Genomic DNA, 15,145 nt, shown 5'->3' with positions numbered 1-15,145 from the left:
AAAAAAAGCCAGAATAAAAGAAAAGAAAAAAGTAACAGCCAGGAAAAAATAAACACAATGAGGTTTTTTAAAAATGGATTAAAAAAATTAAAAAAAACAGGGAAAAAGAAGAAAAAGTTTGTGTTGCATTCAAACAATTTCCAATTATACCAAGTCAATTTTGTTGCCAACATTGTACTTCCACTAAAAAAGTGATTAAATACAGTTGTGTATCGTGCAACCGACTAAATTAGCCCCCCAAAATGTTAGTATTATGCGACAAAAGATACCAGGGGAAAAAAAATGGAAATCTTGTGAAAGAATTGTTGTAAAAACAAATGACGTTTGTAGGCCTTACAACCTTTGCAATAATACATGAGTCAATTCATTCAAAAGTGAAAATCTTTTTTGCATTGCCGGAAACTCAGCAAAATGTAACTTGATGTCAAGTTTTGGGACATGTTTGATAATGACTCAGTTGCCACACTTGGGATTGCCGTTGCTCACTGTTGTTTCAAGCGTTGCTCACCGACTTTGTGTGAACGCTCAGACCCGTGGAAAATTAGAGGAAACATTGCCTGCGACCCTACTGTGGATAAGTGGTGCGCAAAATGGATGGATGGAAGTTGAAAAAGATTTGCATATACATAGCATAGGCTCATCAAGCTGTTTTATTTATGAGTACAACTTGGCCCTCAACGTCATTGACGTGCAGGCAGGAAAGCAGAGAAAAGGGGTGTGGCAAGTGTTCAGCCAATCAGAATGTAGAATACAACATACGATAAAAATTTGCAAAGTAGCAAAACTGCGATACAGCAATGGATTACTTTACTCAGAAATTGATTGCCGGTCGGATCTGGCCCGCAGGCAAGGTTGGGTAGGGTTACTTTAACTGGATTACTTTTAATTACTTTTGGATTACTCCAATACCAAATATGCTAATAAAAGACAAAATAAACGAAATATGAATACAATTATGACTCACAACACGTGGTAAGCTTTCTCTCCTGGCTTTGATCTCTTTGATTGCCGGCAAAACTAACATAAAATGCGTCATTTTATTCATATTTAGTTTCTTTTGTCTTTTATTAGCATATTTGGTATTGCAGTAATCCAAAAGTAATTGAAAGTTAAAGTAACCCTACCCAACCCTGCCCGCAGGCCATACTTGTCTGGGCTAAGTAGTAGAAAAGGACCTAGTTTTCCGACTGTGTTAAAAAGCATTCTGCCGATAAAACCTCACAAATTTATTATAAGCTACTCACATTCAACTACATATAAGTACAAAATATATACACGCTGGATATGAAACTGGCAGTAGTTTTAAGTCTAGATGCAAACTTGTAAAGTAACAAAAATCCCAGTCAGCAAAGCAGATATGGAATTGAAACAAAATGGCATAAATTCCTGTTACAAAAAGAGCCGTGTACAACAGAAGACTAGGGATGTGACGTCCGCATGCTGAAAAAAGGCGCTCACGCAGCAATATGCCTCCTGGATCTTCCATAGTAGTCACCTACGGGGGAAAAAACAGTTTGGCTTAAGTCTCAGTGTTTCCCATACTATCAAAAACTCTGGTGGGGCGCCAGAATTCAATTGCTCCCGCATGAGTCTCATAAACATCCCCTGCCTGCACTGTGTTTAGATGGCATGGTAAATGTGGCATTGAAGAGTGTCACGTTTTCCCCAAGTTGTACAGCCCTCTCTCTCACCCAGAGGCTTTAGTAAGTCTCTACGTTTATGCCTGGTTTCGGACTGACAAGCACACTTTTAGCAACTCTCCCTACCAAGCCTGCTGGTGCATCCTGCCTGTCAGGCAGAGGAGAGGCCCAAATCTATGTGCCCACTTCTAATAGAAGCGAAGAATTACAGGCAATTGCAGCAATTGAAAACAAAAATATTTTAAAATCAAACATTTTATATTAAAATATGGGCCGAATTGCTTAAATAGAGGTGTAGTAAAAACATTATCATTTCAAAAGTCATTCAACATTTCTTTGAATGCATCACATTGTCATTGGCTAAAAAAAGAAAATTGTTAATTTAGAGAATTGGAAAAAATTGGGGTGTTTTTTTTCCCATAGAGTGCCATTAATGAAGCTGTTCAGCAAGAATTCATACCTCTATCTCCCTTGGGCCCTTGTGGTCCTGGAGCACCAGGGTCACCTGCACACAAACAAACACAGTGATTGACATTTAGGCCTGGTTTCTCGATAGCCAAGAAGTTTGAGTTTGTTCAGGTCTCTCACAGCTTTTAACACATGTTTTATCATGGAATTAGGAAACAGTTTGTGGTATATTTTCAGGGATGAAGAAGGCTCTCCAAAAACCTAGCATAAAGGACCCCATGATTGTTTCTATTATTTATTCATACATTTATTTCTACACCCAGCAGAAATGGTCCTTCGTATCCAAGTAGGTGTTGTTTTTGTTTACCTATGGCAAAAAACTTGCTACAGACATCAACTGATGCCACTTGGAAACATAGTAAGCGATGTTACCTAGGATCACCAAGAATTTCATCATACACTCTCAACCCAGCAACCCAGCAGGGTTGTTTTCAGGCTTGAAACCACACCCATTTTTCTCCTCTCCCTAGCTATGGCCACCTTAAGGCAACCTCTGCTGCCTCTGTGACCTTCTTAATGGTCCTTCGTTTACTGACCCGAGTGATGCCCAAGATGTTGTAAGCCCTGCAGAGGGGACTGGCCAGCATACCCTGTGTATCCCACCTCGATAGGCTCACATGATGCTTTTCACCCGTTGCTCTGGCATTCATCCACTACCTCAGCATATTGAACTCTCTTCCTCTCATTGCCCTCCTCGCAACTGTCTTCCTAGGGTACAGTGAGTTCCAAAAAAACGATCTGCTTGGAGGCTTCAGAGATAAGCAGCAAGCAAGTCCGCAGTCTTATGGTGGCAATGAAATCTGGGAATTTCAGTTGCTTTCTCATGTCGACTTTCCTCTCCCAGTCTTGTGCTGTCACTAGCAAGCCAGATGAGCTAGCTCTGGCAGTTCATGGTGGCTTATCCCCCGCCCAAATGAAAGCGGTGGAGTTCTTTACTGGGCGGGGATGCTTACAGTGGCCAATCCCACAGTTGAAGGTAATCACTATGGCCTTCAAGTATTGGTGATGGCACCAGCAGTAGAACTATTTACCAAGGGCCTTCACACAGCACTCGAGGATATGCTCCCAGGTCCCCTTCCTTAAGCAGAGGTTGCAGACTGGTGACCCCACAAACCTCCAGCTGAACTGACTGGGTGGGGTCAGTAGTTTGTCGTCGACAGCCTAGACCAGGAATCACACTTTGCCCAGAAGACTTTGCAGCCATCTGATCCAGGCTCTCTGCTACCGCATTCCAACCTTCCTGCTGGCCTGCTCCTCCTCTCCTACTGCCCTCACCTCTTGCTAAACCAGTGATCTGGACTTTCACCTGCGCCTTGTTGTGGCGAGGTGTTGCGCTGCTACACAGGCCAGCTCTTCCAGAAGTCGCTGTACCCGGGACCGACCCACAGGAGGCGGCAGCCAGTCCCCAAACACATACCAGGGACCTGCCCACAAAAGGCAGAAGCCAGTCCCCAAACACAAGCCGGGGCCCGGCCCACAGGAGGCGGCAGCCAGTCCCCAAACACATACCAGGGACTTGCCCACAAGAGGCGGCAACCAGTCCCCAAACACAAGCCGGAGACCGGCCCACAGGAGGCGGCAGCCAGTCCCCAAACACATACCAGGGACCTGCCCACAAGAGGCGGCAGCCAGTCCCCAAACACTTGTTCCCTGTGCTGTAGCGACTAAGCCACATCCACTTAGCTGCCTTCCACTTCCATCCTGTCCTCATTTCGATCCAAGCCTGGGAGACCTTTGGATCCTGTAACTCCCTGTATTGCATTACCTTCCTAGCATGGCCCACCTTAAACTCCTCATTCAGGCAGCTGACTGGGAGCTTCAGTTTGTTATTCTGGCCATACAAGGCTTAAGCTTCGAGGTAGTCCTAGCCATTTACGTAGAAACCTGCTGACTCTGGGTATTGGAGATGCTACAGATGAAAATCAATCTCAATTGATGCAAAAATTCTGGCATACAATTTGAGCCAGTTGTCTGGCACGAAGTGAGTTGATATCAAAGTACTGTATCATGATTTTGGAATTTAACGGTTACCTTTCGGGCCTGGGTATCCTGTTTCCCCTTTTTGTCCTTGTCTTCCTGGCGCTCCAACAATGGCGCCATTTACTGTTGGAGAAATGTTCACATGTCAGTTGTCTAAAGTCTTGCATTCAATATGTGATTTTAGTTTACAGTAAGAGTGTGCCGTGTTGCTTTGAAAATGAGTCATTTACCTCTGATGAATTCCACTAAATCAGTGACGTTATCTCGGGAGCCAAACACCCGACTATACCCAGGAGCTCCCGGGGGTCCAGGTTGTCCTGGTGGACCTGGAATACTGTATTGATAGCTGGTCCGTCTTGCGTCCCCTAGCAGACCTCGTGCTACAAAAAAACGTTTATTATCATGTAAGAAAATGATGCTTTAATGTGATTTTCTGTTGGTGACTGTGATCGCTTACATTGGAGGTATTCCACAAGATGTGTGTAATTTGTACTGGAGCCGTAGCCTTGACCGTAACCGGGAGCACCTGGAGGACCGGGTGGGCCTTGAGGTCCTTGGTAAAACTGATTGCTGTATTCTCTAATGATGTCACGTAACACACCGTTAGCTGCAGATGAGATAAACGGCACATAGTGAAATCCAAGTAAATTGCTGACATTTTTTTAAATAATGCTTTTTTGTTTTTAATTTGTTTTAGGTGATCGCTATTACTCATTTGCCTATTCATATGTTTTAAGTCTCATTTAGATCCTATTTTACTTAGATTTCGGTGTCTGTTTTCTTCTGTTCTTAAAATTGTCTGTATCGTTTAATGGAACTACTTTCTGTGTTTGTCTTTCCTTAAATTGGTTTCGCTATGCCCCGTTATATTTTAACCTAATTCTAAGTTAGAGTATGTGGATGTTTCACAATCCTGCACTCTGAGTTTTGTTTCTTAGTTGTGTTTCTTAGTTCTGTTTCTAGATTGATAGATCGATAGATACTTTATTCACCCCCGCAGGGAAATTCACACTTCCAGCGGCATCCCTGCGCTGTAGAACAAAACAATAATAAAGCAAAAAAAAAAAAATTAACAAATACCCAATGTGACGTGTTAACTCCCAATGTAGCGTGTTATATAGAGTATCTCGATAGTGCTACACAGAATAAACACTGCAATAAAAATACGGTAATATGCAATGTGGGGGGTGTGGTTTAATGTGGGCCTTTACTCTGACGCGTGGAGTTAAAGAGCCTCCTGGCATGAGGAAGAAAAACTCTTCTCAGTCTGTCCGTGGTACAAGACTGTGACAGCAGTCTGTCGCTGAAGCTGCTCTTCTGTCTGGAGATAATGCTGTGTAGTGGATGTGATTAATTGTCCATGATTGACGGCAGCTTTTCCAGTGCCCGTCTCTCAGCTACTGTTGTCCGGCTGTCCAGCTCTGTGCCCACAACAGAGCTCACTTTCCTCACCAGTTTATTGAGACGAGAGGCATCCTTCTTCTTGACGCTGCCTCCCCAACACGCTGCCGCATAGAAGAGGGCGCTTGCCACAACAGTCTCATAGAATATAAGAATATATTCAGGAGCTTTTTGCAGATGTTGAAGGACACCAGCCTTCTGAGGAAGTAAAGTCGGCTTTGACCTTTCCTACATAGAGCTTCTGGGTTGGCAGTCCAGTCCAGTTTATTGTCCAGCTGCACACCCAGGTATTTGTAGGTCTGGACAATTTCTACACATTCTCCTTTGATGGTTACAGTAACCGGGTGAATTCTAGCTCTAAGTTCTCTCTCTGAGTTCTCTCTAGGAGTTCTCCCTCAGAGCTCTCTCTCTGAGTTCTGTTTTTGAGTTCTGTTTAAGTTCTGTTTATGGTCTCGCTCTCTGAGTTCTCTCTTTGAGATCTGCTTCTAAATTCTCGAAGTTCTCTCTCAGAGTTTTGTCTCTGCTCTGTCTATAAGTTTGGTTTGAGTTCAGTTTTTTATTTCTATTTCTGAGTTACCTCCTGGCTCTCTCTCCGAGTTCTGTTTCTGACTTTTGGTCCTGAATTCTCTCTTTGAGTTCACAGTAAAATAAAACAAAACATATATTTGTTTTAGGAACAGATTGGTATGCAAAGACATTTTGTTGAGCAAGGAAAAAAGCTCAAATTTGTGCACATGGAATAATGGACACCCAAGAAGGAGATTGCATAGGATGCCATTTCGTATATTTGATTTTGTTATTATAACTCATTGTTCATTGGACAATCATGTTGCTGTACACCCTTGAGGGCGAATCTGGTGAGGGGCATTTAAAACCGATTTGTAATTCGGCATTCTGAGGGTTGTTTGTCCAGTCCTCTCCTGATCTCCTAGCAAGTTCAAAATGTATGGATGTCTTCTCTCCTTATTTTGAGTACCTACAAAACCATAAACTAATCAGCTATCATTGAGAATTCCTGCAAGTAGGAGCCTGAAGAAAAAGCACCATTGAAGTGAAAATACCTATATCTACTTCTTTTCGGATAAAGTTTGATTATACTTGAATATTAAATTCCTCTTCATTAAATTGGCAGTGTTTGGAAGCCTAAGAATAAATCCATGTTCCTGACATGTTTTTATAGCAGCGTGTCAACAATCCCAAATTATACTCACATTTGATGTATTCCACCAGATCTGTTGCATTTCCTTGAGAACCATACCAACGGGTGAACCCTGGAGGTCCAGGAGGTCCAGGTGGTCCTCGCCCAGTTCGACCATATTGATCTCTTTCAGAATCATGCAACAAACCTCGGGCTGAGGATCACATGTCCAGATGCTTTAGAATCCAATATGACCCAAATACATGTGTAATGATAATCATACAATTAAGTAGCCTTGCATCTAAACATGAGGGGACCTTTACTTACATCTGAGGTACTCCACTACATCCACAACATTATCTTGAGAAGTAAACCACTGGCTGTTTCCAGGCGGACCAGGAGGCCCTGGAGGTCCCTGAACAGCACCACCAGACTCTCTCACAACATCCCGAAGCAGGCCACGGGCTGTATGGGGACAGTGTTGATGAGAACACAAAATACAATACAAATAATTTCCTTTTTATCTTTTTCGTTACCTACATTTGATATAATCAGTTAATCTCATTGCCAAACCGGAGTAGTCTCCCGTGTCCACATTCCAACTTCCACCACCAGATACACCTGGATCTCCCTTCTCCCCTTGGGGTCCAGGAGGGCCCGGTGGGCCAGGAATGCCAAACATACCTCCTCTTGTTCTGTCACCTTGAGACAGGAGTCAAATATTATAGGTTCATTTACAGGTCATGATTTAAGAATGATAATTTCTCAACTGGAAGAATAGGTAAGAACAGAGATGGGAAATATCTAAAATCCCAGCCATTCCAGGTAGCATACTGAGACATTGTGAGGCACTTTTCTATGCATACAGTAATCCCTCGTTATAACGCGATTTACTTTTCATGGTTTGCCACTCCTCAGATTTGCATTATGTAGTGTTCTGCTGTCATGATTACCGAGGTGAATCATCTGTGCCTGCTCCTTTGGCACCAACTGCCTCGGACTCTGATTGGCCCCCTGTCCCTATTCAAACCCACTCCTATCTGTCCCCTTTTGTCAGTCCGTCTGCGAACCTCAGTTAACACTAGGCAAGCCTTTTTCGACCCTGACTCCCACCTGTTTTTTGCTCGCGTCTGTCCCCCGGCTTTGACCCATTTTTGATCCTGACCACGTCTACTCTCCCGTGCCGGCTTTCGACCTCTTTTTGTCCCCAACCACGTCTACTCTCCTTTCCTGGCTTACGACTCTCTTCCGACCCCGACCACGTTTTTGCTCTCCTGTCCTGGCTACTGACCCGTTTTTCCGTTCCTGACACCGCCATTGCTCGCCATGAAGATCCACTTCCGTGTTCAGGGCGACCTGCTTCCCGCGTCCAGTAACCACCGGATCATGGGCACAACCCTTTCTCTTTATTCCAATAAAAGCTGGTGAGAAACGCAACGCAAGTGGGTCCTGTCTTCGTTCTGGTCTTGACATCTGCATTCTTATTGGCCAAACAGTCCCAAAAATAGTAGTTATTGCTCTTTGATAAGTTTATTTTGTTCTAATTATTCGACACTTGCTAAAGAGATTGCATAAGATGCCAGTTTGTTATTTGGTCTATTATTGCACATACATGTTTTGACTATTATGAACTCTTTATATCAGTGTCACTTTTGGCCAATCATATTGGTGTGCTTTGATTCCAACACCCTTAAGGGCTGGTCTGGTTTTGTAACCTTGGAGATTTTATTACAAACAAAGGGTTTCGTGCTTTAGAACAGGTTGGAATCTCTTATCTGAGGTTTGGATTCTCTCCCTGTTCTTCTTTTCTCCTTGCATGTCTGATCAGTCATAAAAAAATAAATCTTTACATTATACGAGAATTTCATCTGTTCAATGAATGCTTTGTTCTTTGATTCCAATGCATTGCAGAGTATTGATTTGTAAAGTAATCGGGAAAAAATAAAGGTTTCTACTTGGCACTAACAACCTAGCTGCCGTGACGCTCATTTTGTAACCTAACCACGAGAAACGAGGTAACACAGTATTTTTATTTTATGAAGGTAAATTTGAGATATGAAAACACAATACAGCGGAATCTCGTTTTTCGAACGCCTCTCAGTTCAAACAATTTGGAGTCCGACCAAAAATTTTGAGAAATTCTTGCTTCGCTGTTCGGTCAAAAAATCGGAGTTCGAACGCCGGTAATGCGTGAGTGCGTACGCTAGGGTGCGATGCTGAGCGGCGTACGGTGTAGATCGCTCTTTTCGTGACCGACTGTTATCGCGTGCGGACGTGCTTCCTTTTGCTTTCGCTTTTAATATAGGTTTAGAAGTCTTTTAGCCCCTAATTATGCCTCCGAAGAAAGTCACTGCAAGCAGCAAAGTTCCTACAGGTGAAAAAAGAAAAGTAGTGCGTACAACTATTTCATTTAAGAAAGAAATAATAGCAAAATATGAAGGAGGTGTGCGAGTGTCTGATCCTCTCCCCACCGTCCACCTGCGCCTTCTGCTGACCACCACAAAGGTAAGAAATCCTATGCATAATTATTTTCTTTATCCTCTTTTTTATTTTTACACGTTCATGTTAGCGTAATCTTTCGTACAGAAGATTACAATAACGCGAACATACAATTAGCCTGGGTTAGCTTCATGTTTACGTTAAACATTCAAAGTAAACATTCAGGGTGTTGGAATGGAGCCCCCTTTCCAATGAACCGCTCACCACTTGTTGTGGAGACCCGGGTGCTAAATGACTTGTAAACGACCTGATTTTTTTATTTTTACACGTTCATGTTAGCGTAATCTTTCGTACAGAAGATTACGATAACGCGAACGTACGAATAGCCTGGGTTAGCTTTATGTTTACGTTAAACATTCAAGGTAAACATTCAGGGTGTTGGAACGGATTAAAACCATTTACATTATTTGTAATGGGAAAAATGATTTCGGTGATCGAACAGGGTTCTGGAACGGATTATGGTCGAGAACCGAGGTTCCACTGTACTGCAAACATTTTCAGTTCCAGAAATGTTTTGTACTCACTGCTGGAATATTCACGTCTCTCGCCGTTTGCACCACCAATATAGGTAACCTCAGTAGTCGAACCTGGTGGACCCACGGGTCCGGGTGGACCAGGTGGACCAGGAGGACCTCTACCAGCAATACCTTAGGAACCATAGGCACGATCAGGTATTAGATAGAAATGTTATTAAAGACTGATTTTCTTTTTCTCTATACTCACTTTGCAAATAATCACGAACATCCGTGCTCAAATAGTTTAGACTTCCAGGTGGTCCAGGGGGACCTGGAACACCAGGTGGCCCTTGGGTTCCAACAGATGTATGATACTCACCTAATCAGGTAATACAAATAAGTCTATATTAGAAGAAGACCACATAATTAAAATATTGTGCTGAATAAATGTTTATTATACTTGTGAAGCCAGTTCCAGATGCGCCAAGTATACCTCTTTCTAATGACAGGAATCACTCACAGTTAAACAACATGAAGTAGTTGTAGAGCATTTTAGAGTGTATTTTTTAAAATAGTTTGAATAGAAGAATTTTTTAACTACCTTTCATTAGGCCGAGAACACGTTCAGCCACCTCCTGCATGCTATATCTATAGCTTCCAGGACCTGGTGCTCCAGGGGGACCTGGTGGGCCAGCAGGACCGGACACATATCTTCTCACCTCCTCTCCTGCAAATGCAAAATTTCACTTTGTCCTGTCAGATATTTGAAAAGTTTTGGACAGATTTTTGACTGGTCAACAATTTGTTAGACGTACGTTGCAAGAGGGCGATGAGGTCATCAACCGAAAGGGAGCCGCCTTGAATGCCCACACCAAGAGAGCTAGAAGATCCACCAACTCCTCTGCCTTGACCTAGATTATTTGAAGAAATGTTGTTCAAAGTCTTTACTGCTGGAAAAAATAGTGGAATAGTGTAGAATAGATCAAGTATGTCAAACATGGACCATTGGATGATTTAATTTAAAAAAAGCAAATCTCTTGGTCATTTCTAGTAAAAGTTATGATTTTTTAAAATACTTTGAATGCAAACTAAATGAGGGCAGTGTTGAGTTTGTATAGCGTGGTGAGTTGGTTTAAGTATAAAAATGTATTTACTTAACAGTTGAAATTAACCAGTTATGTGTTGTGTCTAGAAAAGATCCCTTATCACTCATTATAATGATATGTAGGTTACTGATGTAGGCTGATCTTTTACTGATCTGGCCTGCCTTAGAACAGAAGGTCTGGGTCCAGCCCCAGAACCAAATTGAGTTTGACATCCCTGGTGTAGATAGAGCATGAGATAAGAAGCAAAATCCAGTCACTAGGGGTGGCCATTTTGAGACATGGTGTAGCATCAATATTGTGTGACCGTTAGAAATGAATCAAAGGATACTTTGAAATTTAAATAAAACATTACAATTTGATAGTAAACTCATTGTGGGAAATCTGTGATCGTATAATTAAAGTATCTAGTGAAATAAATTGTTTTAATCAGCAAACGAGGATTTGCAATTTCCTGTTTCAATAAAGTTTTGTGAAAAAAAAATGAACACCTGCCCCGGCATATATGACAGACAGGATCTGTAAATATGATAGCAATCATTAGAACGACATTGCTTGAAAAAAACAAATCTTTCCTTTTCAAAGTAACCTTGATTTTGACTCCAACCGGTAAAAAACCTGAACTAGATGAGTTTTAACAAGTTTGTTTCCTTTAACGTTGTAGTTTTGACCAGCTCAGTAGCCTAGATGGTAAGGCGCCCGCTTTGAGACTGGGAGGTTCGGGTTCGCGCCCCGGCCGAGTCATTCCTAAGACTTAAAAAGTGGTCGGCGGCGCCCTCTCTTGGCTGCGGCTGCATCGGGTCAGATGCAATCGACATTTCGTTCTGTGTACATTGTTACACAGAATGACAATACAAGGAAATTATTATTATTATTATTATTATTATTATTATTAAAAGGTTACTTTGATGCACGAAGAAAACATTGCTCATGGACACAGATTATACAATTTTGAATACATTTAAGATTTCCTTTTAATCATTTGAATTATCTTCCTATTATATGTTTGTAGTGTTACTTAACTTGGATATTGCTTCTTAACCCATATTCTAAAAAGTACTAGACTTTATAACAACAGAATAAAGTCAGGATATCTTTCGAGTCGACTTCAGCTTTAAAGAAACAACGACACAATTCTCACTTTGTAAGTAGACGATGACTTTGTTTGCCACATCATCCACAATATTGGCGGATGCTGAGACACCTGGAGGCCCTGGAGGTCCTGGGGGCCCCACCAGATACTGCTTAAAGTTCCCACCTGTGCGTGAAAAAAGTGGAAATGGCTTAGCCAATCACAACAAGTTACTTTTAGAGAAACTTCGGAACAAATTAAAACAACAGCTCACTTTGTATGTACTCTGCAATATACTGTCCCATTTGACTGGAGCCTGATGCACTCCAATCTCTTCCAGGTGCACCAGGAGGTCCAGGAGGTCCGGGTAGTCCGCGTCTTGTTGTTGCACCTTATTCAAAAACATAGATATTTTGTTGAAACTAACACCTAGATTGTTGGTTGGTTCATATTATGTAACTTAATTAAAGGTTTTCCATTCTTGGACATCGGCAGGCCGAAGAGAGAATTGAATATCCAACACATCACTCACTACAAGTGTGTTATTGTGATAATATTTGCTTGTGAATGGCAAGGAACAATTAGAGCATTAATTGTCTTCATTTGACATACACTATTGTTCAAAAGTTTGGGGTCACTTAGAAGTGTCCCTATTTTTGCAGGAAAAGCACTGTGTTTTTCAATGAAGAGAACATGAAACTAATCAGAAATACAACCTATAGATATTTAATGTGTAATGTGGTTCTACCCCTTCCTACCACCCGAGGGCCCCAACCTGGGTTTGAACTGGCCACAGGTGTACAATCACCACACACATGTGCTTCATAATCCTGCACCCTTTAAAGGGACAGTTATCAGGTCATTTTCCTTTTTTCACATTCATTTTCCAACCATCAGCGTCACTATCATATTTTTCCAGTTTCATCCTGGTTTTTAAGGTTTTGTTTTCTGGTTTGGATAGTTCAGTGGTTCATTGACCATTTGTTAGTTACTTCCTTGATTTATTTTGTGATTAAATACCATCATTTTGAGCACCTTGCCATACTTTCTGCTTCCTACATGCGGGTCTGTAAAGTGGGCTTAAACGTATTTGCTCAAAAGTGTGTATTTATAATCAGCTGAATGGCCCCTATTGGCTTCTCTTAGTCTTCCGGTCATTGTTTCACACCACCCCCACAGCTGTCCAGGGGGATGGTCGTTTTTCCTTCTTTGTCTCAGTACTTTTCCAATGTTGTAACTTCAATAAAACACAGAGGAAAAAGGTGGAGGGTCAGAAAGAGATGGGCTAGTGAGCTGATCTGACCTTCTTTCTCTTTCTCCAATTGCAATTGAAAAGAAACCCAAAAAGTCTTTGCCTGAATTTCCTATGATTAGTCAATATTTTTTAGCTCTCCCACACGTAAGTGGTCGATTTAGACCTGACAGGGTCCACCACCAAATCATAACAAAACAAAACAAGTACACTAAAGTCTCTATTTTGAGAAATAGACGCCTTGGTTAAATGGTACCTGCAAAACACCAGTGTCAACATCTAAAGTGAAGAGGTGACTTCGAGATGCTGGCCTTCAAGGCGGAATATCAAAGAAAAAGCCCTATCTGAGACCGGCCAACCGAAGGAACATATTAATATGGGCAACAGAACATCGGACAACCCGTTTTTAAAACAAAAGTGTGACGTTTACATGAAAAACACAAAATTGTCTAGGTGACCCCAAACTTTTGAATGGTAGTGTACACTGACAGAAAACAAGCAGTAGAAGAAACTAGTGGTAGCTCCATGGGGAATGAAGTGTATCACTATACATAGAATAAAATGAAAACAAACTCCCTCTTCTATCCTCATATATCAAGTCATAAGTATATAGTATTGTAAGAGATTGAAATTGATAAACCATACTTTTCAGATTTTACATTTTGTATGATCTTACCAACAGAAACTCCGGATAATCCTGAATCTCCTCCTGTTGGAAAAGCACACATAGTTTTGTTTTGTTAGTCCCTTCATTCTGCTTTGAAAACTGTAAGCAACAATTCTCACTTTTAATCCGGTGTTAATATGGATTAATATGAGAATAAATCAATCCTTAATAAATTAATCCATAATGGATCCGCACCAAAGGGACTGTGTGCATTATTCAGTGCCGCTTATTGGTTAAAACATTTCATTAAAAAATGTATACATTGATTTAAATATTAGTTAATTAGTTAATTAGTAAAAACACATGAACTATTATATGAATGTGCATTACAGTGGTACCTCGTTAGTTTGCAGTTCTACTTTTGCGGGTTCAGAGCTTCGCGGGTCTAAAAATTATACCTTACCTTCTCAATAAAAGCATTTAGTGTATTGACTTGACGCCATTGAGCGCAAGCTTATGTCAACTGAGGACACGGTGTGGACACTCCTATTGTGAAGGGGAGGGGGAGGCCCTGACACAATGCTTAGTCATTGCCGCTTCGCTCACCCCCCCCCCCTCCTTCAACTCCTCCAACCTCACCCCCTTCTTATGTGGCGCTCAGTTTATCGAGGAGGAACTCGGCGACGCAACGTAAGTATATTCTCTTCTGTTACATTTCATTTCAAGTTTGACTTTATTGTACCAAAAGCGAGCGGTTGTCTGTACTACCTAAACACGGCTAATTGTGTGTGGTTTCGTGTATTTGTTGTAAAAGCCGTTCGATGCCCCTAGCTAAAGTATGTTGTTATTGTCAGAAGGTAGCTCTTTCACTTTCATTAAAATGAACACAGACCATTTTTTTAACTGTTGCTTCCCAGAACGCTTCACAAACACTCATCAAATATCACATTTTCACTGTTTTTATTTTCAATATGTAACTGGTAGTGTTAACAAGCGAAATAAACTGCGATGGCTGCATGTGGTTGAGAGCGGTTAATACAATCATACTGAATGGTTCGTAGTGGTTTCGCCGCAGTCCTATTCCGTGTAAATTGATGATGTAAGACATGGCTACACTTGTGGGTCATGTTTTGGTACATTCAGTTCCAGTGTGAAGAGTTCTGGATGAGTCACCCAATAACTCCTTGCCATCATGCCAGCGATCACTTCGGTTTAATGGCGGGGGGTATACTGTATACCTGTATACGTTTTTTTTAAGCATTTTTGAAGGGGCGCCGCTACTTTGCGGATTTTCAGTTTTCGCGGGTGGTCTCGGTCCCCATTAACCGCGATAACCGAGGGATTACTGTATACACCCATAGGTTGGCAGATTTGCATTTATTGTACATAACATAAGTTTCACTTGGTGGGAGCTGACATAATTGTCCCTTAACTTGCGCTTACGGGTATCTGGAAAAAAATCTGGCAGAAGGCTAGGCAAAAAGATAAAGGATGAATAGTGCTTTATGGTCACTTTAAATTCCCACAGTT

The 15,145-nt window shown here is 41.6% G+C and overlaps 1 protein-coding gene across 2 annotated transcripts in view; it reads right to left on the bottom strand.

Moving 5' to 3' along the window:
* Window positions 1-632: 632 nt before the first annotated feature.
* The window catches only part of LOC148360714 (uncharacterized), a 51,789-nt gene continuing 37,276 nt past the window's right edge, over window positions 633-15,145 (bottom strand). For both annotated transcript variants that reach the window (XM_088341609.1, XM_088341610.1), the window contains exons 36-51: window positions 13,685-13,717; window positions 12,031-12,147; window positions 11,826-11,942; window positions 10,397-10,492; window positions 10,183-10,308; window positions 10,042-10,080; window positions 9,850-9,960; window positions 9,651-9,773; window positions 7,168-7,329; window positions 6,955-7,092; window positions 6,701-6,841; window positions 4,546-4,695; window positions 4,319-4,468; window positions 4,140-4,211; window positions 2,101-2,145; window positions 633-1,495 (exon numbers count right to left, since the gene is read on the bottom strand). In XM_088341609.1, coding sequence (XP_088197735.1) covers window positions 1,455-1,495; window positions 2,101-2,145; window positions 4,140-4,211; window positions 4,319-4,468; window positions 4,546-4,695; window positions 6,701-6,841; window positions 6,955-7,092; window positions 7,168-7,329; window positions 9,651-9,773; window positions 9,850-9,960; window positions 10,042-10,080; window positions 10,183-10,308; window positions 10,397-10,492; window positions 11,826-11,942; window positions 12,031-12,147; window positions 13,685-13,717 — 1,661 coding nt within the window. In that variant the 3' untranslated portion in view covers window positions 633-1,454. The remainder of the gene's footprint in view (window positions 1,496-2,100; window positions 2,146-4,139; window positions 4,212-4,318; window positions 4,469-4,545; window positions 4,696-6,700; window positions 6,842-6,954; window positions 7,093-7,167; window positions 7,330-9,650; window positions 9,774-9,849; window positions 9,961-10,041; window positions 10,081-10,182; window positions 10,309-10,396; window positions 10,493-11,825; window positions 11,943-12,030; window positions 12,148-13,684; window positions 13,718-15,145) is intronic.

This window comes from Urocampus carinirostris, chromosome 8, assembly GCF_059441175.1.
Source record: "Urocampus carinirostris isolate Australia breed hairy pipefish chromosome 8, RoL_Ucar_1.0, whole genome shotgun sequence".
Taxonomy (NCBI): Eukaryota; Metazoa; Chordata; class Actinopteri; order Syngnathiformes; family Syngnathidae; genus Urocampus; species Urocampus carinirostris.
This window is presented reverse-complemented; position numbering and strand designations above follow the sequence as displayed.